The 24,802-nt window shown below is 44.1% G+C and overlaps 1 protein-coding gene across 1 annotated transcript; it reads left to right on the forward strand.

Moving 5' to 3' along the window:
• The first annotated feature begins 1,355 nt into the window (after positions 1–1,355).
• LOC139471995 (sodium/myo-inositol cotransporter-like) lies at positions 1,356–24,519 on the forward strand. Its single transcript, XM_071254502.1, has 16 exons — positions 1,356–1,445; positions 2,219–2,290; positions 6,709–6,813; positions 8,526–8,585; positions 9,406–9,510; positions 10,078–10,183; positions 10,770–10,850; positions 14,290–14,504; positions 15,965–16,100; positions 16,598–16,705; positions 18,510–18,660; positions 19,014–19,182; positions 20,466–20,690; positions 21,492–21,681; positions 22,906–23,181; positions 24,176–24,519. Exons 1-16 carry the CDS (start codon positions 1,356–1,358, stop codon positions 24,517–24,519), a joined length of 2,433 nt encoding a protein of 810 aa, XP_071110603.1.
• The last annotated feature ends 283 nt before the right edge of the window (positions 24,520–24,802 follow it).

Consider the following 24,802-nt stretch of genomic DNA (forward strand, 5'->3'; position numbering starts at 1 on the left):
CTCCGTCCACAGGAGTGTCCAGCTATAATCTGTGGCCTTATGCCATAATAATAACGGTGGTATACATATATATGTGTTTAAATTCTCATGACTTTGAAATAATGCTTCCATTGCATATGCAACCAATAATGCTAGTATTTTTGTATGGAAAATAAATTGTTTCATGTAAAGAACGAAAGTTATTATGTTTTTAACGTTCATATTTACATATTAATATAAACGTGAATGTTACAAGTCATTAAGTTTGAGGGGGCACGGGTGGCCCAGTCGTCTAAGGCGCCGCGATTCGCTGTGCAGTTGCGGCCCTTGGGCACGCCAGAAACCTATGGTTGTGGGTTCGAATCCCGGTTCGCCCCGATTATGTTTTTAGGTTTGTCAGCACCATACCCGTGCTCGTGGGTTTCACCGAAGTGGTAAACGTCTGAGACCTGCATCACTTCGGGCTTTCCTCCCACATTAAGCTGACAGGCCGTGATATAACTGGAAAAATGTTAAAAGCGGCGTTAAACCCAACTCACTCACTCATTAAGTTTGCACTCATGTACTCATGCTGTTCGCTACTTCATTCAGTTCAGATTTTTTCTGCATATAAACGTGATGATACTGCCAAAGAAGAAAATAGCCAATGACATTATGGAAAAGCCTTTCGGGCTCAGGTTTGTCAGATTTGATGATTTAATAGAGTTGTAGGTTTGTAGCCCTTGAAGGAAAGGTCATATTCATCCGTTGCAGCGACTTCACCACATCTCATTTAAGGCTATTAGACGTCGGTGCCTTGCTGTCTGGATCCTGCATACTGTGATGTGGTGTATTGTCCAAGATGACTTAGCAGCCAAAGCAGGGACCAATTTAGTTTTCACCCACACCAGAAATACCCTGCCGTTCATTTCTGTGTGGTAGTCCCTGTTGTCCTTGGTTTGAAAGACGAGATCACAACCTGGAAGTTGACCCTGACTAACTCAGCCAGCATGGACAACAATAACTGCACAGCGTCAGGCAGGGTATTAACAAGTACCATCGTTTAAGGTACTCTCCGGGCGGGTGCTCTACCACTAGACCACGGTGGCGCTCACATAACCAAGAAAACATTATGAGTGATTGAGCGAGGTTTGGTTTTGAAGACCAGCGTAGTTATATCACGACGTTTAAGTGATTTTATTCCATCGTCACCGTTAGAATCTGTTTGGATTTCAACTCAAGCTTTTCAAAAAGCTTTAGAACTGAATAATAACACCACCAGAGATGACACATGTGGTGGTACCTTTCGGGCTATATTTTCAGTACAAAGCAATACTGCACCGGAGCAACAACAATAAGGGCTGAACCTGGTTTTCGTATCGACACAACCTGGGTCAATGACGGCTTTCACCGAGTCCCGCGTTACCGGAGCTGACATTGGCGTTCTCGTCGGTTATTTCGTCCTTGTCATCGGTATTGGGTTGTTTGTAAGTAAAGTGTATATTGTGCATAAGAAGTGCCTTCAATTACGTGCCTGTGGAATGTAAAATGAAAACCCAAAGTGAAGCAGGGTTTAGCAATATTGAATATATATATATATGGGGGTGGGGGTGGGGGGGGTGGGGGTGGGGGTGAGTGTGGGTGTGTGTGTGGGTGTGTTTATGTGTGTGTGTCCGTGCGTGCGTGCATGCTTGCATGCGTGCGTACGTGCGTACGTGTGTGTCTGTGTCTGTGTGTGGGTGTGTGTGTTGATGGGGGGTTGTATGTGGGTGTGGGTGTGTCTGTGTGTGGGTTTGGCTGCTTGTACTTGATCGATAGTACGACAGAGCAAACGCCCGATGCAACAGTCGAACAGGACTATTTACCCGTCTCCTGATCATGACAACTCTTTAAAACTCGTTCTCTGCCTGAATATCTTGGATAATCTATTGACCACACTCTCTTCCTGACATGTAAATGAGCTAATTAATACAATGCATGGGGCGATGGGGTAGCCTAGTTGTTAAAGCGTTCGCTCGTGACATTGGTACAATGTGTGAAGCCTATTTCTTTTTCCCCCGCCGTGATATTGCTGAATATTTCTAAAATCGGCGTGAAACTATAATAGATCGCTCAATTAATACAATGCATTATTATTATAAGTACATGTTCTTCACGTGTCGTGAATGCATGATCATGTAGGATATTTATACAAAAAGGCTACAATTCAATGTCAAAGGATACATGTATTTAAGTATTATTGTTTGTTTCACTTTTGTAGGCTATGTACAGAGCGAAAAGAAACACTGTCATCGGCTACTTCCTTGCTGAGAGGTCAATGTGGTTTCTCCCGGTATGTATATCATATTCAGCAAACCTTCGTCAGTCTGGAAACCATACTCCCGTTCGATTACAATTATAAACGTAACTAGGGACACATCTCCGTGCACTTGTTTCGTTAATCCTGAGACCCGTGAATATTCCGGGGTAGAATAGGTCTTCAGCAACCCATGCTTGTCGTAAAAGGCGACTAACGGGATCGGGTGGTCAGACTCGCTGACTTGGTTGATGCATGTCATCGATCCCAATTGCGTGGATCGATGCTCATGATATTAATCACTGGATTGTCTGGTCCAGACTCGATTATAATTATTTACAGACCGCCGTCATATAGCTGGAATATTGCTGAGTGTGGCGTTAAACAACAAACCATCCAACCAACGTTAATCCTGAAATTTATCAATGCGGACGCTTTTAATGAAAAAGGTACCTTCCGGATTGACGGAGTTTTTACAATGTCCACGTTGAGTTCACGTTGCCTACAAGGTAGCGTTGGTCTGATACTGTTGGGCTTCGCTGTAACCACAACAATCAAGGCTGGTTTGTGGTTTGCTTTTAAAGTATATTATAAGTGCCACAACCTCCAAGTACAGATTAGGGTACAAATGGCGATGTCTTCTTATGCGGAGACGATATTTGCTTTGGGCAGTTGCGCCTTTGTCGGACAAAATACTATGATTGTATTTTCGAATCCCTATTTCGTGTGGATTATGATTCTTGGTCCGTCATAACATGCCCGTTGTCAAGTCTTTTACCAAAGTGGTTAACGTCTAGCACCTTCATCACTTGGAGGTCTCTTCCAAATGGAGCTTAACTGGAGTACAAATAGTATTATTTTTAAATTTGTTTTTTTATTTTTGTTTTGTTTTCTTGTTTAACGCCGCACTCAGCAACATTCAGCTACATGACGGCAGTCTGTAAATAATCGAATCTGTACCAGACAATCCAGTAATTAATATTTTGAACATCGATCTAGGCAACTGGGACACGATGACATGCATCAACCAAGTCAGCGAGCCTGACCACCCGACCCCGTTAGTCGATTTTAGGACGACCATGAGTTGCTGAAGACACTTAGAGTATTCAAAGTATCGTTAAACGGAATTCACTTCGTCAGCACAGGCACAACCTAAAGTCCAAACAGTTCCCTATTTACTTCTTAAAGCCAATATCCTGAGTGTGAGTGAGTGAGTATGATTTTACGCCGCTTTTAGCAGTATATCAGCAATATCACGGCGGGGGACACCAGAAATGGTCTTCACACATTGTACCCATGTCGGGAATCGAACCCGGGTCTTCGGCGTGACGAGCAAACGCTTTAACCACTGGGATACCCGACCGCCCCTAAACTGATTGTATCAATTCTATTACTCTGTGGCACGGAGCTGTGCTCCAAAGACCAGGGTGCCATTAGACAAGAATAAAGCAATAATGAAAACGTGGTAATAGGTTCACAGGTTCATAACTAGAAGCTAATTGTATCAATAGACGACAATGTTAAGGATGAAAAACCCAATTTACACTGACAATGAGTACTGATTAATTAAATCAGAACAAATACACAAGCAGATTGGCTAAGCAACTGTACAACAGTAATAGAATGAGAGTAGCTATCACAACCTTCCTGGTTAGCCATAGGAATAAACCATCATAGAGAGATTAGTGAAAATAAAGCGCTGAACATAAACTATCCAAAGGTTAAAGATTCACAACCACATATGTACAATTATTGAGGTGGCAAAAATGACAACAAAACTGCCATTTATATGCATACTGATTTACAACATTGAGAAGATCTTGAAGGCCTGTTGGTGAGCTACTAAACAGTGTTGTATCATCTGCTAAGAGCTGGGCTGGAGTATGTGCCCACGGCAGATTTAGCCCTTGCTTAGAGCGTTCCAGCTCACATAACAGATCATTGACATATAATGTAAAGAGCCAAGCAGATATAACTCTGCCTTGACCAACTCCTTGGCGTACATGAAACAAGTCTGATCTATAGCCTGCAAAGCTGACATAGGAGTACATAGACATAAAAGAGCTACGTAGTATTCGCCATGTTTTACCCGTGATACCAAGGTCATAAAGTTTTAGAAAAAGTCCATCTAGCCATACCCTGTCGAAGGCTTTTTCATTATCTAGAAATGCACAGTAGACTGGAGAACCAGAGATGTACAATTATTAAGGTGGCAAAAATGACAACAAATACATGAGAAATATAATGTTTGAATGTAAGTCACAGAAACATTGCCAACACATGAAAAAGGTAGCAAACATATAGGAAATAACATATATACAATCAATACAGGATAGCAATGTGCCATTAAATCGCTGGAGAATAAAATACACTTATTCTCTAACAACGAATGCAAAGGCACTGGACAACGACGACTGCCGGACATTGACGAATGGTGACGTAAGCCAGACAATTAAAGGAGAGGGGAGCGGTGCGCACACAAGACCCATTCGTCACCACTCGCCCCTTTCAGTAACCTGCAAGAAGACCCGTCCCCCTCATTCGTCACCACTCGCCCCTTTCCGTAACCTGCAAGAAGACTCGTCCCCCTATCGGTGAATGTTATTTGCGAAAATATGACAAACCAATCAGAATGCGTGTATGATTTCGAGTTCCTTGTCAAATAATCCCTCAGAAATATTTTTTGATGTTACATATGTCTTGCACCTAAACATATACCCAAGACACAGTTAAATGTGTTCAAACATACTGTATTATTCTGCACGTCCCGATGTGCTTTAAATTGCATCTAAAATATATACAATATATGGGGAAATATATGTGAACCATTACGCAACGAGTTGACAATTGTTTTAGGCATGCCCGTTTGCGCTAAGACGGAACCCAGTCGCAAAAATGGCCATGAGAGGGGCACGAGTCTCTATTCGGCTTGTCCCGGAATTACACGAGTTAGTCACGAATGACACAAGACCGTGACGTGACTGGTTTTTCGACCTGACGACACTATATAACCATGATGTTCCTCCAACGTTTGACTGCATGATACAGTTATGCATCAGTACACCTGTTCCAACAGCTGGAGAGCCGCGCTATCTTCATGTTTAATGTATATGTGTGTCTGTGTCCTTATTACTCCCTCATCATGAACAAATACATGTTGCATGAAATCGTGAGATAAATAACGGTCGCGATAGTTGCATAAATTTATGTTTGGACGAAGCAAAAGCCTCCATGAAGAGTGGTTGTAATAATTTTCCGTCGATATTTTGTCTATCGAATAAAAATGAAAAAACACCCGATGTTTTCATTTTTGTTTTGTCATGCCAGTGTAAGCGCCATCGTGGTGTAGTCAATCGAACTTCGCGTGATCAACGGCCGTAATATATAGAATGTATAAGTTTCTCATTCAAACAAACTAATTTATTTGTAAATATTAACAATAAATCTTAGCCACAAAATGATCAAGTTAAAAACTGAAGTAATAGTAATTTAGAGTTATGAAGTTTTCCCGATGAAGGAGATTCTATGATGACTTTATAATTACCTGTTTTCAAAGAAATGATCAAATTGCGTTCCCATTAAATAACTTCTTGTCAATTGCCTTGAATTACCTAGTATAAGGGTAACGCTATTTTTCAGGGCATTATCATTTGCAGAAGCACGAGGTCTTCCTTGAACTGCCCGACGGCTTCTGCAAATGATAATGCCCTGAAAAAAAGCGTTACCGTTATTATAGCTAAAATGGATAGAATTTGTTCTCAAATAAAAATAAACAACAATATCGGTTTTGAAACATTTAGTGCAATCAACTCGAATGTCACTGACCCACTTTTACAAATATGGAAACGGCATAGAACAAACCAGATGACGTCACCAGTGAACGTGACGTTACCTTTCCTTATAGCTGAAATGGATAGAATTATCATTAAACCGCCCGCATCAGAAATGAGCGGGCCACTGTAACTTGATAATGCCCTCATATTGCGGGACGACGGGCCATTATCAAGCCCGTTGTTAGGTGACGTCATAGGGTAGAGAAAATGACGTCACGTATCATAGTGACGTCATCTGATTTGTTCTATGACGTTTCCGTATTTGCAAAATGTGGTCAGTGACATTCGTGTTGATTGCAGTAAATGTTTCAAAACCGATGTTGTTGTTTCTTTTTACTTGATAACAAATTCGGTCTTTTCAACTGCCCTCCTTCGTCGGGCAGTTAATAGAAAACCTCGGGCTTCTGCAAATGATAATGCCCTGAAAAATAGCGTTACCCTTATACTATCCCTATGACGTCACCTAACAACGGGCGTGATAATCGCCCGTCGTCAAACAATATGAGGGCATTATCAAGTTACAATGACCCGCTCATTTCTGATAACATGCGGGCGGTTTAATGATAAGTCTATCCATTTTAGCTATAATCTAGTTGGATGATTATATATGTTTCCTTGCAGATCGGCGCGTCTCTGTTCGTGAGCAATATAGGAACGGAACATTTCATCGGGCTCGCTGGCTCGGGTGCTGCAAGCGGCATTAGTGTTGGAGCATGGGAACTCAATGTGAGTGACTGAATCACGAGTTACCATGACCAATATATGTGACCAAAGCTATATCACTGAAAGCGAAAGCAGCTATGCGCACCATCGGGTATGGTCTAGTCTTCATTCGCAGAAGTCATTGTACTACACCAGAATCCGTCGATCTTTGGTTCCAATTGCTGATTATGATTATTTGTCTGTCAGGATCATACACCCGTATAAAAGTAGTTGCCTGCGTTAGTTTAGATTTCCTCTTACACTAAACTGACACTTCATTCATTCATTCATTCATTCATTCTTTCATAACAACCGCCTCCGTGTCTAGTGGTAGAGCGTCCGCCCGGAGAGCGGAAGGTCCGGGGTTCGATCCCCGACTGCGTCATACCAAAAGACGTTAAAAGATGGTACGTGTTGTTACCCTGTCTGGTGCTCGGCATTAAGGGGCTAAAACAAGGACTGGTCGTCTCGGAGTCGGTATACTGTGTCTGAGTAGGGTATTCATGTTAAACTGCGGCATGGTATCTCAGTGAGCTAGCACTATAAGTCGGCATCAGTCCGGACTAGTACAAGCAGCCACACACACACACGTACATGCACGTCGCCATATAAGTGCAATAATCTTGGACGCGACGTTAAACCCCATTTCACCTCACTTCATTCATAACATACCGGTACACTTCGTACATGCTATTCGGCTACAACGTCATCATGGTGGTACATCACCAACTGCCGAATGAGAACAGAACAACTACGATAGGTAACCAAGGCTGCCTGATTGCATACAAAACCAAGATCTGTGAAATCCTTTTATCGTTCAAAAAGTGGCGTCCACATGATATTTATAACTTGGTTGAGATCAAGCGATATCTTCAAGGAGACTTCATTGGTTATCATCAAAGTCACTGTCAAATGGGGGCGGTCGGGTAGCCTAGTGGTTAAAGCGTTCGCTCGTCACGCCGAAGACCCGGGTTCGATTCCCGACATGGGTACAATGTGTGAAGCCCATTTCTGGTGTCCCCCGCCGTGATATTGCTGGAATATTGCTAAAAGCGGCGTAAAACCATACTCACTCACTCACTGTCAAATGACATCGCTATTCCCTCTGCTACTAAAGCAGGTCAGCTGTACTTTGTACACTCAAGACACTGGTTGGTACTGTTTAGAAATTGAAAAGTACACTGTAGATATCGCTGCAATGAAATTACATCACAATGCTTTGCAGAACATTGTGACGTCACTGGTACCATGACGCCACAATCAAATGACATCACTAATGGCTCTGCTACTGAAGCTGTTAGCAGTACTTTTTACACTGAAGACACTGCTAATCACTGTCTACAAACTGAAAAAGTTGGAAGAATGATGTTGAATGATAAATAAAATCTCACCCTCGTGTCTTTTGATATCAAATATACCAACACTCGTTGATAAAAGTGGCAATAATCCTCGGCAAGCCTCGGAATTTTTCCACTTTTATCAACTCGTGTTGATATATTTGATATCAAAAGACACTCGGGTGAGATTCTCTATATATCAACACTAATCGATAAAAGTTTACAACCCATTGTCAAGCCTCGGCGTTTTAATCTTTTATCGATTCGTGTTTATGGTGTTATGTGATGTGATCAGCTACTACCCGACTGGCGGTGGGGGAATCGCCATACGTAAGTAATAAGTGAGTAAAATGCGGCGTTAAACAACCAACCAACCAACCGACCAATCCTTGTTTACAGGCTCTGCTGATCCTGCAGATGACTGGGTGGATCTTCATCCCCGTTTACTTATCCTGCGGGGTGAGTACATGTAGCTGTTTATTAGATCTTTTGTATGATACAACGCTCAGCCAGGTCTAGATTCAATGTCTATGATCTCCCATTTATACGTTACTATTTAAACGAGGGTTGACGGTAACACTAACAGGAAAGCATAAATGCAATTTAGAATAACTTTGTCATAATTTGTTTTGTAAGATTGGCTGTGAGCTGCATCCTTATACATGTTAGTGTTAATCTTGATTTCTATTAAAGTTTCGCTGGTTTCGCTGGCCCTGAACGTCTATAACTAACGAGGGCATGGGTGATACCGTTGTCCAAGGCACCGCCGATCGCCGTGCAGAGTTGCATTACTTCCTCTATCACCCGCTAGAAGACAGCAATATTCATTCTGTAACACGTGTGTCTGTAAATAATCGATTCCAGATCTGTTTAACGAATGTCTAAAAACCTGAGCAACAATCCACGTGCATTCAGATTAATAACAGAACCTGCCTCACTCAACCCCAATTGGGGGGCGGTCGGGTAGTCTAGTGGTTAAAGCTTTCGCTTGTCACGCCACATACCCGGGTTCGATTCCCGACATGGGTACAATATGTGGAGCCTTTTTCTGGTGTCCCCCGACATAATATTGCTGGAATATTGCTAAAAGCGGTGTAAAACCACACTTCCTCACTCACTCGCTCACTCAACCCCATTTGATCATTACAATTAAAACCTATTCTGAACCCTAACCATGTGTGAAGCCCAATGCTAAAAGCGGCCTAAAATCATACTCACTCACTGTCTGAAATAATACATTAACAAATGTGATTAACAAAAGTTATTCTCACTTTCAAAGACCTACACAATGCCGCAGTACCTCGCCATGAGATTTGGTGGAAATCGACTGCGGATCTATTACGCAGTGTTGAGTCTTATTCTCTACGTGTTGACAAGGTGTTCGGTGAGTCGTTGTTTCTGTGAGACTAAATCTAATACACAAAATCATTCTTTAAGGCGAAGAAAAAACTGTTGGGAGGATTAGGGAGGTGGTACACTAGCCTTCTCACAAAGGTGAGATGAGGTGAAATTGGGTTAAACGTCGCTTCCAAGATTATTGCACTTATATAGCGACGTGCTTGCACGTGTGTGTGTGGCTGCTTGAACTAGCCGGACTGATGTCGATTTATAGTGCTAGCTCACTGAGATACCATGCCGCAGTTTAACATGAATACCCCACTCAGACACAGTATACTGACTCCGAGCCGACCAGTCCTTATTTTAGCCCCTTATTGCCGAGCGCCAGACAGGGTAACAACAAGTACCATCTTTTAACGTCTTTTGGTATGACGCGGCCGGGGATCGAACCCCGGACCTTCCGCTCTCCGGGCGGATGCTCTACCACAAGACCACGGAGGCAGCATTGTCACAAAGACATCAGGACACGTGATGGAACTGAAATACTGTTAAAAGCGGCGTTAAACCCAACTCGCACACTCATAATAAATTGGTATTTCTGCCCTGTGTTTAGGGAAATCTTTACACTGGTGCGTTGTTCATCCAGCAAGCTCTCAACTGGGACCTGTACGTCAGCATTGTGCTCCTCATCGTCATCACTGCCGTCCTTACATTTACAGGTGAATTTCCTCTTTGCAGTGCACCTTTCTGTACTGTACCTTGAACATGCTGTTGATTTCTTTGAACTATTTTCTTGATATTCATCGTATACACAAATCGCGTGGACTAGTGTTGTGAAGTATAACTACTATATATACGATATCCAAGATAGTGTCGCCTATAGTCAGATGGTAAATACTAGTATTATGTAAGGGGAAACAATTAAGGCAGAAATTATTGTGTTTATGCATTTCCATATATTCTTGGTACTCTGTTTGAAATATGATGTTTGGATTTTAAATATATTGTTCTGACTTGGATACAAGAGGGACTTGGCTATTTATCACATTATCCAGTGAATGCACTCTTATTACCAGATTTTTTAAACTTAACTCAAAATCTGACAATGATGCAAACCCTATTTCCAGGTTGGTAATAGTCCAGCTCCCTTATCCTACCACTACGACTTTTGCAGCTCTGATTCCTTTAACACAGGCTCCCGAGTCGAAAGTCCTTCTGCTATGTTCGCTTTGTGAAATAGACTCATCTGTGTTATGTGTAATGGTCGAGACTTTGGTATAACTCATGGTGTTGCTATGGAATCAGGTGGTCTGAAAGCGGTCATCTACACAGACACACTGCAGGCTGCAGTGATGATTGGAGGGGCCCTTTACCTCATGGGAGCAGGTATGTCTGACTGTCTCATGGGAGCAGGTATGTCTGACTGTCTCATGGGAGCAGTTATGTCTGACTGTCTCATAGGAGCTGGTATGTCTGACTGTCTCATGGGAGCATGTATGTCTGACTGTCTCAGGTGTCTGACTGTCTCATAGGAGCAGGTATGTCTGACTGTCTCATAGGAGCAGGTATGTTTGACTGTCTCATGGGAGCAGGTGTCTGACTGTCTCATAGGAGCTGGTATGTCTGACTGTCTCATGGGAGCAGGTATGTCTGACTGTCTCATAGGAGCAGGTGTCTGACTGTCTCATTGGAGCAGGTATGTCTGACTGTCTCATAGGAGCAGGTATGTATAACTGTCTCATAGGAGCAGGTATGCCTGACTGTCTCATGGGAGCAGGTATGTCTGACTGTCTCATAGGAGCAGGTATGTCTGACTGTCTCATGGGAGCAGGTATGTCTGACTGTCTCATGGGAGCAGGTGTCTGACTGTGTCATATGAGCATGTATGTCTGACTGTCTCATAGATGCAGGAATGTCTGACTGTCTCATAGGAGCAGGTATGTCTGACTGTCTCATAGGAGCAGGTATATCTGACTGTCTCATAGGAGCAGGTATGTCTGACTGTCTCATGGGAGCAGGTGTCTGACTGTCTCATAGGAGCAGGTATGGTTGACTGACTCATGGGAGCAGGTATGTCTGACTGTCTTATGTGAGCAGGTGTCTGACTGTCTCATAGGAGCAGGTGTCTTACCGTCTCTTAGGAGCAGGTATGTCTGACTGTCTCATGGGAGCAGGTATGTCTGACTGTCTCATAGGAGCAGGTTTGTCTGACTGTCTCATGGGAACAGGTGTCTGACTGTCTCATGGGAGCAGGTATCTCTGACTGTCTCATATGAGCAGGTATGTCTGACTGTCTCATGGGAGCAGGTGTCTTACTGTCTCATAGGAGCATGTATGTCTGACTGTCTCATGGGAACAGGTGTCTGACTGTCTCATAGGAGCAGGTATGTCTGACTGTCTCATACGAGCAGGTATGTCTGACTGTCTCATGGGAGCAGGTATGTCTGACTGTCTCATGGGAGCATGTATGTCTGACTGTCTCATGGGAGCAGGTATGTCTGACTGTCTCATGGGAGCAGGTATGTCTGACTGTCTCATGGGAGCAGGTATGTCTGACTGTCTCATAGGAACAGGTGTCTGACTGTCTCATAGGAGCAGGTATTTCTGACTGTCTCATAGGAGCAGGTATGTCTGACTGTCTCATGGGAGCAGGTATGTCTGACTGTCTCATAGGAGCAGGTATGTGTGACTGTCTCATGGGAGCAGGTGTCTGACTGTCTCATAGGAGCAGGTATGTCTGACTGTCTCATGGGAGAAGGTATGTCTGACTGTCTCAGGGGAGCAGGTATTTCTGACTGTCTCATAGGAGCAGGTATGTCTGACTGTCTCATAGGAGCATGTATGTCTGACTGTCTTATGGGAGCAGGTATGTCTGACTGTCTCATGGGAGCAGGTGTCTTTCAGTCTCATATGAGCAGGTATGTCTGACTGTCTCATAGATGCAGGAATGTCTGACTGTCTCATAGGAGCAGGTATGTCTCACTGTCTTATGGGAGCAGGTGTCTGACTGTCTCATGGGAGCAGGTATGTCTGACTGACTCATGGGAGCAGGTATGTCTGACTGTCTTATGTGAGCAGGTGTCTGACTGTCTCATAGGAGCAGGTGTCTGACTGCCTCTTAGGAGCAGGTATGTCTGACTGTCTCATGGGAGCAGGTATGTCTGACTGTCTCATAGGAGCAGGTATGTCTGACTGTCTCTTAGGAGCAGGTTTGTCTGACTGTCTCATAGGAGCAGGTATGTCTGACTGTCTCATGGAAACAGGTGTCTGACTGTCTCATAGGAGCAGGTATGTCTGACTGTCTCATAGGAGCAGGTATGTCTGACTGTCTCATAGGAGCAGGTATGTCTGACTGTCTCATAGGAGCAGGTGTCTGACTGTCTCATGGGAACAGGTATGTCTGACTGTCTCATGGGAGCAGGTATGTCTGACTGTCTCATGGGAGCAGGTGTCTGACTGTCTCATGGGAGCAGGTTTGTCTGACTGTCTCATGGGAGCAGGTATGTCTGACTGTCACATATGCGCAGGTATGTCTGACTCTCTCATGGGAGCAGGTATGTCTGACTGTCTCATAGGAGCAGGTATGTCTGACTGTCTCATGGGAGCAGGTTTGTCTGACTGTCTCATGGGAGCAGGTATGTCTGACTGTCACATATGCGCAGGTATGTCTGACTCTCTCATTGGAGCAGGTATGTCTTACTGTATCATAGGAACAGGTATGTCTGACTGTCTCATTGGAGCAGGTATGTCTGACTGCAGCCATCTGCACTGACATTGTGCAAGCTGCATGTACATGTACATTGATTGTGGGACGGGTTCTACCTCGTTGGGTGTGGGTGTTGGGTGGGGGGGGGGGGGGGGGGGGGGGGGAGGATGGTACAACAGATTGAATGTTTTTCTGCACCTTTGTATACAACCTACTCATAATTTAAAACAAACAGTCTGTCTTGAATCGAAATGTATATGTAGTGAATCTAGATTCACTGTGGGTGCCTTCCAATGAGGACATGGGTGTGAGGTGGACCAAGTGGGAACTGTTTGAAAAAAAAACTTTTTCCAATCACGCCAGGTTAGCAGATTCAAACATTAACAAAGGGCCAGAATTGCCCATGTCACACGTCCTTTGCTGGAACCCACAGACCTTAAAATTTGGATGTGTTTTTGTTATATATTGTGGCGTCATATTTGTTACCTCACATTTTAAAATGAGGTGATGTGAGGTGAAATGGGGTTTAACGTCGCGTCCAAAATTATTGCACTTATATAGCGACGTACATGTACGTATGTGTGTTTGTGTGGCTGCTAGTACTAGTCCGGACTGATGCTGATTTATAGTGCCTGCTCACTGAGATACCATGCCGCAGTTTAACATGAATACCCCACTCAGACACAGTATACTGACTCCGAGCCGACCAGTCCTTGTTTTAGCCCCTTAATGCCGAGCGCCAGCCAGGGTAACAACAAGTTCCATCTTTTAACGTCGAACCCCGGACCTTCCGCTCTCCGGGCGGACGCTCTACCACTAGACCACGGATGCGGTCCATTTTAAAGTGATGACAGTATTTTACATATTTTACATATGCAAACTACTCATTGAATTGAAGAAGCGTTACCTGTGGCACGCTTCCAAATTCTCAACAATGTTTTGAGTGATACCGGTAGAGCAGGACATATTTACCGTTTTCGCGAATACCTGGTGTTATCAGTGAGATCTCTTCATGTACTTTTCGCCCATATGTTGCCTTCTACACCCAATGGAATCTGTTTCGTTGGATAATCGAGACTGGTTATTCTCTAGCGTTGACATTTGATATTTAATCGTCAGGGTTCTATGAAATCGGTGGGTTCTCGGGGCTTCTTGAGAAGTATCCCCAGGCAGTTCCAACCAACGTCAGTGCCATTGTGCCCGGTACCGCCTGTCACCACCCCGACAAGCAGGCGTTCCGTATGTTACGTGGGGCAGGGGATGACTACATGCCATGGCTCGGCTTCCTCCTCGGACAAACGCCAGGATCCATCTGGTACTGGTGTACCGACCAGGTAACAGGGGCGGAAGTGTGGTTGGTTGGTTGGTTTGTTGTTTAACGCCGCACTCAGCAATGTTCCAGCTATATGACAGCGGTCTGTAAATAATCGAGTCTGGACCAGACAATCCAGTGATTAATATCACGAGCATCGATGACAGGCATCAACCAAGTCAGCGAGCCTGACCACCCGACCCCGTTAGTCGCCTTTTACGACAAGCATAGTCGCCTTTTACGGCAAGTATGGGTTGCTGAAGACCTATTCTACCCCGGAATCTTCACGGACCTGGATGGAAGAGGGAGAGCGACACCGAACAAATACAGGTTTCAAACATTGTACTGGTGTACCGACCAGAGCGGTGAGAGAGTGACAGAAACACCACGAACAAATACAGGTTTCAAACATTCTACCTTTAGCAGATCGATCCCTGCCGAACGGAATACCCATATGTGTCTGGATATTCGATGACCCAAATGCCCGTATGGCCCGAGATTCATTATATGTTGACACTGTGAGATTGAACAATTTTTGTAACCACCTCATGAATCGCAATAGGTGTCACTGTTTTACGTCTTACCCGAGCTCCCACTTCCAAAAGTGTGGGTTCGAATCCCGATTCGCCCCGATTATGTTTCTAGGTTTGTCAGCCCCATGCCCGTGCTCGCGGGTTTCACCGAAGTGGTAAACGTCCGAGGCCTGCATCACTTGGGGCTTTCCTCTCACATTAAATTGACACGCTGAGATATAACTGGAATACGTTTTAAAAGCGGCGTTCAACCCAACTCACTCACTCACTCACTCACTTCCAAAAGGATAATTTCCTTTCGGTTTCAATCATGATATTATCATTCCTTACGTGTTTCCCCACTTCCATCAATGAAGCTTAACCTAAACATTAACCTAACTACTTCACTGTTGACAATTGTGGGTAGCCTAGTGAGGTGAGGTGAGGTGAGGTGAGGTGAGGTGAGGTGAAATGGGGTTTGACGTCGCGTCCAAGATTATTGCACTTATATGGCGACGTGCATGCACGTGTGTGTGTGGCTGCTTGTACTAGTCCGGACTGATGTCGATTTATAGTGCTAGCACACTGAGATACCATACCAAGTTTAACATGAATACCCCACTCAGACACAGTATACTGACTCCGAGCCGACCAGTCCTTGTTTTAGCCCCTTAATGCCGAGTGCCAGACAGGGTAACAACAAGTACCATTTTTAACGTCTTTTGGTATGACGCAGCCGGGGATTGAACCCCCGAACCTACCACTAGACCACGGAGGCGGTCGGGTAGCCTAGTGGTTAAAAGCCTAGTGAAAGCAAATCAACCCTAAGGCCGGGTTCGATTCCCCACATGGGTACAATGTGTGAGTGTGAACTCACCCACACCCGTGCCTGAACAGTTCCTTGTCCCAGGCGTGACGTCCTGAATAAATATATTAACATATCATTGACAGACAACAATGTGTTGCCTAGGTGCTCGTTCAGCGCGCCCTGGCGGCGAAGAGTTTATCGCATGCTCAAGGGGCAACACTGATGGCTGGCTTCATCAAGATACTCCCTCTGTTCTTAATGGTGTTTCCGGGGATGATCAGTAGAATCTTGTATCCAGGTGAGCTTACTTAATGCACGATTCCTCGGTTCATCTGGGAAGTGTGATGTTATTGGGTTCATATACCCCAAAACGTTGGGAATTGAATATAAATGTTATGATCGGCCTTCAGAAGAAAGGATACAGAGTCCAAACCTAACGCCCCTACACACCTGACACTTTGCACGTGAATCGGAAGAGGGTCACTCTTGATTTGGATACTTCAGTGGTAGGAGGGCGGTCGGGTAGCCTATTGGTTAAAGCGTTCGCTCGTCACGCCGAAGACCCGGGTTCGATTCCCGACATGGGTACAATGTGTGAAACCCATTTCTGGTGTCCCCGCCGTCATATTGCTGGGATATTACTAAAAGGTTTGAACTAACACAAGACAAAACCCATTTATTTCCTTTCGGTTACCTCACGGGCTAGGAATAAAGTATCATAACATTACAGAAACAAACAAACGCATTATAATGGCAAAGTATGTATTTACATGAAATTCTATTGTTGGTTTGTAGATGATATCGCTTGCACCAACCCTGACTATTGTATGTCTGTGTGTCAGAGCAAAGCAGGCTGTTCTAACATCGCTTACCCTAGACTGGTCTTGGGGCTTATGCCTAATGGTAAGTCGTTTGCAATTGTTCTCTCATTTGTCACTCAAATCGGTTGAATTAATCTTCATGTGCATTGCACAAAGTAAATGTACAATAAACGACCTCTGACAACATGCTCCATAACATTCAAGTGAGTGAGTGAGTGAGTTGGGTTTAACGCCGCTTTTAACAGTATTCCAGTCATATCGCGGCGTGTCAGCTTAATGTGGGAGGAAAGCCCGAAGTGATGCAGGTCTCAGACGTTTACCACTTCGGTGAAACCCACGAGCACGGGTATGGTGCTGACAAACCTAGAAACATAATCGGGGCGAACCGGGATTCGAACCCACAATCATAGGTTTCTGGCGTGCCCAAGGGACGCAACTCTGCACAGCGAATCGCGGCGCCTTAGACGACTGGGCCACCCGTGCCCCCCATAACATTCAAATTATCTTTTGTACACATATATATTCTGAACCGCAAAAGAAACGTCACCCCAAGTAACGTTGCTTGAAAAGTTGTCATTGAAACATCTGGGTAATTTTTGTCAAAATTTCTAAAGTTAACATTATCTTGTCCGGAAAAATGAAATTTGATGATAAAAAAAACAAAGCAGATGACGATAAAACCGATCGCCGAAACGCATCACGGCAACGGCCATGGTAACCCGATGCACGTGAGTTCCGTGCAAATTGAAATGCACATGCGTTACCCCATTTCTTGCCCTATAAAAATCCAGCCAGATCGGATAACATTCATTCGTTATTGAATTGCTACCACATGCCAAGACTGACAAGAAATCAGCGACACCAAGCCCTTGGACGATTGTAAGCTGGACAAACCGCACGGCAAGTGGTTGATGCGTTTCAAGTCCACGTAAGGACCATATACAGGCTCCAGCAACGGTACCAGACCACCAACACTACAGATTACCGACCACGAAGTAGAAGACCAAGGGTCACCACCTGACGTCAGGATCGTCAGCATCTTCAAGATCGCTTTGTTACTGCTGCGGAAACTGCTCGACAGACCATGGGGACACACCAGCGACACATTAGTGCGGGCACCCTGCGTCGACGATCGACGATTGACCTGTGGGACGAGATTCAAAGACGGTTGAATGACGTCCGACCAAGGCCGACAACTGCAGCTGAACTACATCAGGCGTTCCTCAGAGTGAGGGCTCAAGTGCCTTTGGCCTTCATCAACCGCCTCATCCATTCCATGTATCGACGTTGCACAGCAGTCATCAATGCACATGGCGGACACACGAGATACTGACTTGTGATGCCATTTTCTCAGAAACCAGTGTTGTGTTTCACTTTAAGAACATTTGACACTTTAATTTCCTCCGTAATGATCAGTTTTGCCCTGGCCGTCGAGATCTCCAGATCTCAACCCAATCGAACACCTCTGGGAAGAAGTCGTTCGACGTGCACGCCATGAACAGTGTTCAATGCCTTTGTACCAAGACAACATGTGACGGTCGAGCTCCAAAATTTCATATTTGTATCTATGATATTAAATTAAATATATCGACTTTATAAGGTACAATAAATTTACCAAAAATCTACCTGTGTGTTTCTTTTATTTTTGAAGAGTGTATCTGTGCATGACGATGTCTCTAGTCTTGTTTTCACGGGTGCCTTTGATGACAATGTGGTCTGTCTGTGTGACGAAGTGTTTCCTCCTGTCGAAGCAGGTACCTTTTAGGGGCATGTGATCGTCTATCTGAGAATGAGTTCCTTTTGTTTACACACAGGTGCCCGAGGGCTGATGATGGCTGTGTTGTTGGTCTGTGTCTGATGATGTCTCTCCTCTTGTCTACACACAGGTGCCCGAGGACTGATGATGGCTGTGATTATAGCAGCCCTCATGAGTGACCTTGATTCTATCTTCAACAGCGCTAGTACGCTGTTCACCATTGACATATGGAAGCGGATCAGAAAGGCGGCATCAGTTACGGAACAGATGCTAGTTGGCAGGTGATTGTACACCCTATACCAGATATGTAGAGAACAAATAGGTGACAGGTTCCCATAATATTTGTCATATTCGTACCCCATGAGGAGGCTGACAATTGCTATCACTGATCTGTCAGAATCTGTTACTTACTGACTGCTGTGGTCTAACTATTATATGATCGCTGAAAGCAGCATACTTTCGAACACTCACGTTGCCCTCAATGAATTACATAAACTACTTTAAAGAACAACGAATAATATGGACAAGCAGCGACCTTTAAAGAACGTCTTCAGTCAGATAGAGTATCATGCTGTTTCTCGTTCCTCGATTTCGTTGGTAGTTTTATCCAAGCTCTGATGTGTTGTCACTGCAGGGTGTTTATTGTGATAATGGTTGCGGCATCTATAACATGGGTACCCGTGATTAAGGAAACCCAGAGGGGTCAGCTGTTCATCTACCTCAAGGAGATAACCAACTACTTCACCCCACCCTTCGCTGCAGTGTTTCTTCTGGCTGTGCTGGTTCCCAGAGTCAATGAAAAGGTGTGCTCTTTGTACATATGTCATCATGTTTACCTTGAGCCATTTTCTTAATACCATTTTCCTGTTGACTAAATACCATTTTCCTGTTGACTTAGTGACATTTTCCTGTTGACTTAATACCATTTTCCTGTTGTCTTAATGACATTTTCCTGTTGACTTAATGACATTTTCCTGTTGACTTAATGACATTTTCCTGTTGACTTAATGACATTTTCCTGTTGACTTGATACCATTTTCCTGTTGACTAAATGACATTTTCCTGTTGACTTAATGACATTTTCCTGTTGACTTGATACCATTTTCCTGTTGACTAAATGACATTTTCCTGTTGACTTAATGACATTTTCCTGTTGACTTAATACCATTTTCCTGTTGACTAAATACCATTTTCCTGTTGACTTCATACCATTTTCCTGTTGACTTAATGACATTTTCCTGTCAAATTAATACCATTATTCACTTCGGGCCTTCCTCCCACATTAAGCCGACACGCCGTGATATAACTGGAATACTGTTAAAAGCGGCGTTAAACCCATCTCACTCACAATACAATTTTGCTGTTGACTTAATGCCATTTTCCTGTTGACTTAATATCATTTTCCATGTTGACTTCGTGCCATTTTCCTGTTTACTAAATACCGTTTTCCTGTTTACTTAATGCCATTATCCTGTTGACTTAATACCATTTCCCTGTTTACCCGTTTCCTGTTGATTTGTTTGCGTGTATGGAGAAACAAATGTAAAAACCGTTCATAATTTAAAAACTCATTGAAGTCAATTCTTATAAAACATACGTCAATAATAATAACTTTTCAGATGGCTTGAAAATATCAAATGTAGTTGATTTCATATTCCCCTGTCGCATACTTGCAACGTTTGATTATAGCATATTACTGTCACTCAAAGGGGACACGGGTTGCCGAGTCATCTAAGCCGCCGCGATTCGCTGTGCAGAGTTGCGTCCCTTGGGAACGCCAGAAACCTATGATTGTGGGTTCGAATCCCGGTTCGCCCAGATTATGTTTCTAGGTTTGTCAGCACCATACCCGTGCTCGTGGGTTTCACCGAAGTAATAAACCTGCATCACTTCGGGCTATCCTCCCACATTAAGCTGACTGGAATACTGTTAAAAGCGGCGTTAAACCCAAATCACTCAATCACTGTCACCCAAATCTCACCCAAAACATCCTTCCTCCTCGAATTCAGTAGGATCGAGGGGAGCTACAGGAGATATGACTCTTTGTTCTTGAAACTGTGGTGACCATAAGAGGCACTGCTTGCAGGGTGTGTTCTGGTCTCTGATGTATGCCTTCCTGGTCGGCATGGTGCGTCTGTTCCTGGTCCTGTCCTACCAGGGAGAAGGTTACTGTGGGGCGCCATCTACCGCGATAATGCCGGCACTTGTGAGGAACATGCACTACATGTACTTCGCACTGTTTCTCTTCCTGTCCACTGGTCTGATAGCCCTTGTCATCAGTTATATGACACCGCCTCCACCAGAGAATTGCGTGAGTTTAGAACAGATTAGTAGCAAATTTTAACGACTTATTATCATACATTAAACTGCCCCCGTGGTCAAGTGGACAGAATGCCTGTCAGAACGGAAGGCTGGTGGTTCGATCCCCGGCTCCGTAATACCAAAAGGCGTTGAAAGATGGTACTTGTTATTTTCCTGTCTTTTAGTGGCTAGAACACAGTACACTGTGTCAGAGTGGGGTATCCATGTTAACTGTGGCATATTATTTCAGTTGTTCAGTTGGCTGGCACTATAAAAGCGGCGTAAGTCCGAACTAGCTAACACACACACACATGCACGCACGCACGCACGCACGCACGCAAGCACGCACGCACGCACGCACGCACGCACACACACACACGGGACGTCGCAATTTAAGTTTCATGCACTCGCGAACAAAAAGTAAAAATGTGTCCCTGTTAAAAGTGCCTTTTGCATAAGATCTTGATTGTACGTCTGATATGTTGTTTGCAGAAACATGGACTTTCAAAGAAACATTAACATGTTCATTTATCCTTTAATTCCATGGAATTTCATGGTGTACATATTTCCGGAACAAATACAAATTGATACATTTCAATCACCAAATTAAGTCTTTCTTCCGCTGTCCACACACACACACACACACAACACACACACACACACACACACGCACGCACGCACGCACGCACGCACGCACGCACACGCACGAACACACACACACACACGAACACAAGAACACACACACACACACACGAAATGGCTAACTCTACCATGATCCAAGTTGAGTACAGGACATTCGCTTTTTCCCCAGTTGCGGAACACAACCCTGTGGAGCTACCTCAACAAATGCAAAGCATACGCCGACGGTAGTCAGGGCATTAATGTTGACCTGGAGATGATCAACGCCGCTGGCTGCCACGAAGCTAATTCCATAACGCCACGTGGCAATGCTGCTCGCCTGGCGACTGCCGAGAATGACCTGCTTCCCGTAGAAACAACAGGTGATTACGATTTAACACAATATACTACTACCACAACATAGTTTGTGTGTATGATTATACAACGTGAATGTTATCTCACTGACTCAGTGTGTTAAAAGAACATTAAAAAAGCAATATCTGTGAGAATATCCAGAGACCATATACCCATATTGTCTCTGGTGAGGTGAGGTGAAATGGGGTTTAACGTCGCGTCCAAGATTATTGCACTTATATAGCGACGTGCATGCACGTGTGTGTGTGTGTGTGTGTGTGTGTGTGTGTGTGTGTGTGTGTGTATGTGGCTGCTTGTACTAGTCCGGACTGATGCTGATTTATAGTGCTAGCTCACTGAGATACCATGCCGCAGTTTAACATGAATACCCCACTCAGACACAGTATACTGACTCCGAGCCGACTAGTCCTTGTTTTAGCCCTTTAATGCCGAGCGCCAGACAGGGTAACAACAAGTACCATCTTTTAACGTCTTTTGGTATGACGCGGCCGGGGATCGAACCCCGGACCTTCCGCTCTCCGGGCAGACGCCCTAGCACTAGACCACGGAGGCGGTCATATTGTTTCTGGAATATCGAATACATTTTGCATGGGGACTGAGCATCTTCCGTGTGGATGTAGTGTCCTAATAACCATTGCATTTTGATGATTTCGTCTCTTCATGCAGCTTTTCAAAGCTTTGCCAAAGTAGATACATGCGTTATGACTCTCAGTTCTACAAGTAACCACTAATGTCCCCGACAGGACTCGGATAGAATACACTCTTCAAAAAAAGAAACGCACAGGTAGTATGTAGTTAATTGAACCTTACTACACAAAGAATCCGGTATATAAATTGGATATATGTAATTGGGAAATGTTGGAAGCCTGATTTTCGACAAATGGTGCGTCAAAACGCAGCCATTGTCAATTTTCAATGTCTTAAACGGCTTTCAGATGTGTTACAAAATGTCATGAAGGAAAACAGTAAAGCCAAATGCACGTGCAAGGAATGGCATTCATAACTCGTGGTAGTGGCTATAAAAAGGCAAGTATACGCCAATGATTTGTCATTTAATTGTCAACATTTTTCAAGTTCGAAAATGCCGAGACTCAGCGTTGCCGATCAGAACATCGCCATAGGATGTATCCGAGGAGGGGAATCGCAGTCGTCTGTTGCTCGCCACTTCATCGTTCACCAAATCAGCATTTGCCGGCTTTGTTACCGATACACACAGTTCAATTTCACTACAGACCGTCCGAGAACCGGCCGACCAAGAGTTACCACCCCTGCACAGGATGGCCACATTCGACTGTTCCACCTACGTCATCGCAGTGCCACAGCGACGGAGACTGCAGGACGCATCCTTGGTTTGAGGAGGATATCGGACCAGACTGTCAGGAACCATCTTCGGGTGGCTGGATCCGACCCAGAAGACCAGTTATCGTCGCCGTTTTCAAACAGAATCATCGACAGCGACGTTTGCGCTGGTGCCAAAACAGCCGTGGAATTTGAGAAACTGGAGATGAGTTTGGTTTAGTGATGAATCACGATTTCTTCTTTATCCGCGATATGGAAGACAACGTGTTTATCGTCGTCAAAGTTAGCGTTTGCCCCACATTGTGTACGTGAATTCGACAATTTCGGTGGCGGTAGGGTTATGGCGTTGGGGCATATCCTACAGCACGAGATCTGACTTGATTGTGGTTCAGAGAAATTTGACAGCATATCGCTACATGAATCAAATTCTTCAACCTCTCACCTTCTTCCAATCATTGACCGCAAGATTGAGCTGTTTCAACAGGACAACGCTCTAACGCACACAGCTCGTGTCACGGTAGACTAACTTCATAATGCCAACATCAAAGGCTTGCCCTGGCCGTCAATCCAGATCTCAACCCAATCGAACACCTCTGGGAAGAAGTCGATCGACGAGCACGTCATCGTCAGAACACACCGCAGACTCTCCTACAACTAGACTAAACTGGTCAACGCCTTTCAAGCAGAATTCCGCAGGACAAAATTCGTTCACTTATTATTATTCACATATCACATATGGTGTTAAAAAGTAAATTTCGGTCATTCATATTGATTGAACAAAACATGAACACGTGCTTAACAATATCATTGGCAACAGTTTTACAATAGCATTCTTAAGAGACAATTTCAGCAGACTTCGTACCTAACCCAGTCAGTGCCGAGGAGATGCATAGCCGTGATTGCTGTCTAGGGCGGCCACACGAGATACTGAGTTCAGCGCAACCTTGTGGCCTTATGTGACATGACAATGAACAGTTTTAAATGCCTTTGTACCAAGACAACATGTGACTATCACGCTTCAAAATTTCATATTTTATATCTATGATATTAAATCAAATATTTCGACTTTATTAGGTACAATAAATTTACCAAAAATCTACCTGTGCGTTTCTTTTTTTGAAGAGTGTAGATTTGTATTAAGCAGAATAATCAATCAGAAATTACATTAATTGACTATGCGAATTGTTTATACTTTTTCCACAGCTCCTCAGAGTATTGCCAGGAGAGTGTTCAACTATGTGTTGGGAATAGGCAAACTCCAGGAAAACATTGAAAATGACGAGTCGTCACGGGATCACATGTTTGTCCTTGCTGTGCTCAAACAGACCAGGGTGGAGAAAATAATATTGACCATAGGCCTTCTGAGCATACTCTCCATTGGGGTAGCCATGTACGTTTTCTGGTCCGTTTATAAGTTCGACACGAAGCCATTCTATCCCGAAGGTGCCGAGCATGTTCTACCTGGGGATGAACAGTTTCTTCACAATATAAATCACACCTCCACGTGTATATCGGATGCGATCCTCAGAAACAGGACACGGCCATAGTGTCAGCAAATGTGCACGCGTGCGTGCGTGCGTGACTGTTTTGGTTGGTTATTTGGTTGTTTAACGCTTCACTCAGCTTTGTGAAGTGCAATGCTTTGACATGATCAATTCGCTATGATCAACAGAGTTATCTCCCTTTGAAATCATCGAGTGACAAGGGAAACATTGCTCGATACGGATTGCGCAATTCATTTTGCTTGATGATATTCTAAAACTTAAAGCCGCATTGGATTTGATTCTTCACTGTACTAATTTATTATCAATAAATGACCAATTTGATTAA

The sequence above is a fragment of the Haliotis cracherodii genome, unplaced genomic scaffold (genome assembly GCF_022045235.1).
Source record: "Haliotis cracherodii isolate W230 unplaced genomic scaffold, xgHalCrac1.p SCAF_23, whole genome shotgun sequence".
Lineage (NCBI taxonomy): Eukaryota > Metazoa > Mollusca > Gastropoda > Lepetellida > Haliotidae > Haliotis > Haliotis cracherodii.

Coding starts and splice junctions, on each gene's coding strand:
- LOC139471995 (XM_071254502.1), top strand. CDS start 1,356: ATGACGGCTTTCACCGAGTCCCGCGTTACCGGAGCTGACATTGGCGTT. Junction 1,446..2,218: donor TCATCGGTATTGGGTTGTTT/GTAAGTAAAGTG, acceptor TCACTTTTGTAG/GCTATGTACAGAGCGAAAAG. Junction 14,505..15,964: donor GGTACTGGTGTACCGACCAG/GTAACAGGGGCG, acceptor TGTGTTGCCTAG/GTGCTCGTTCAGCGCGCCCT.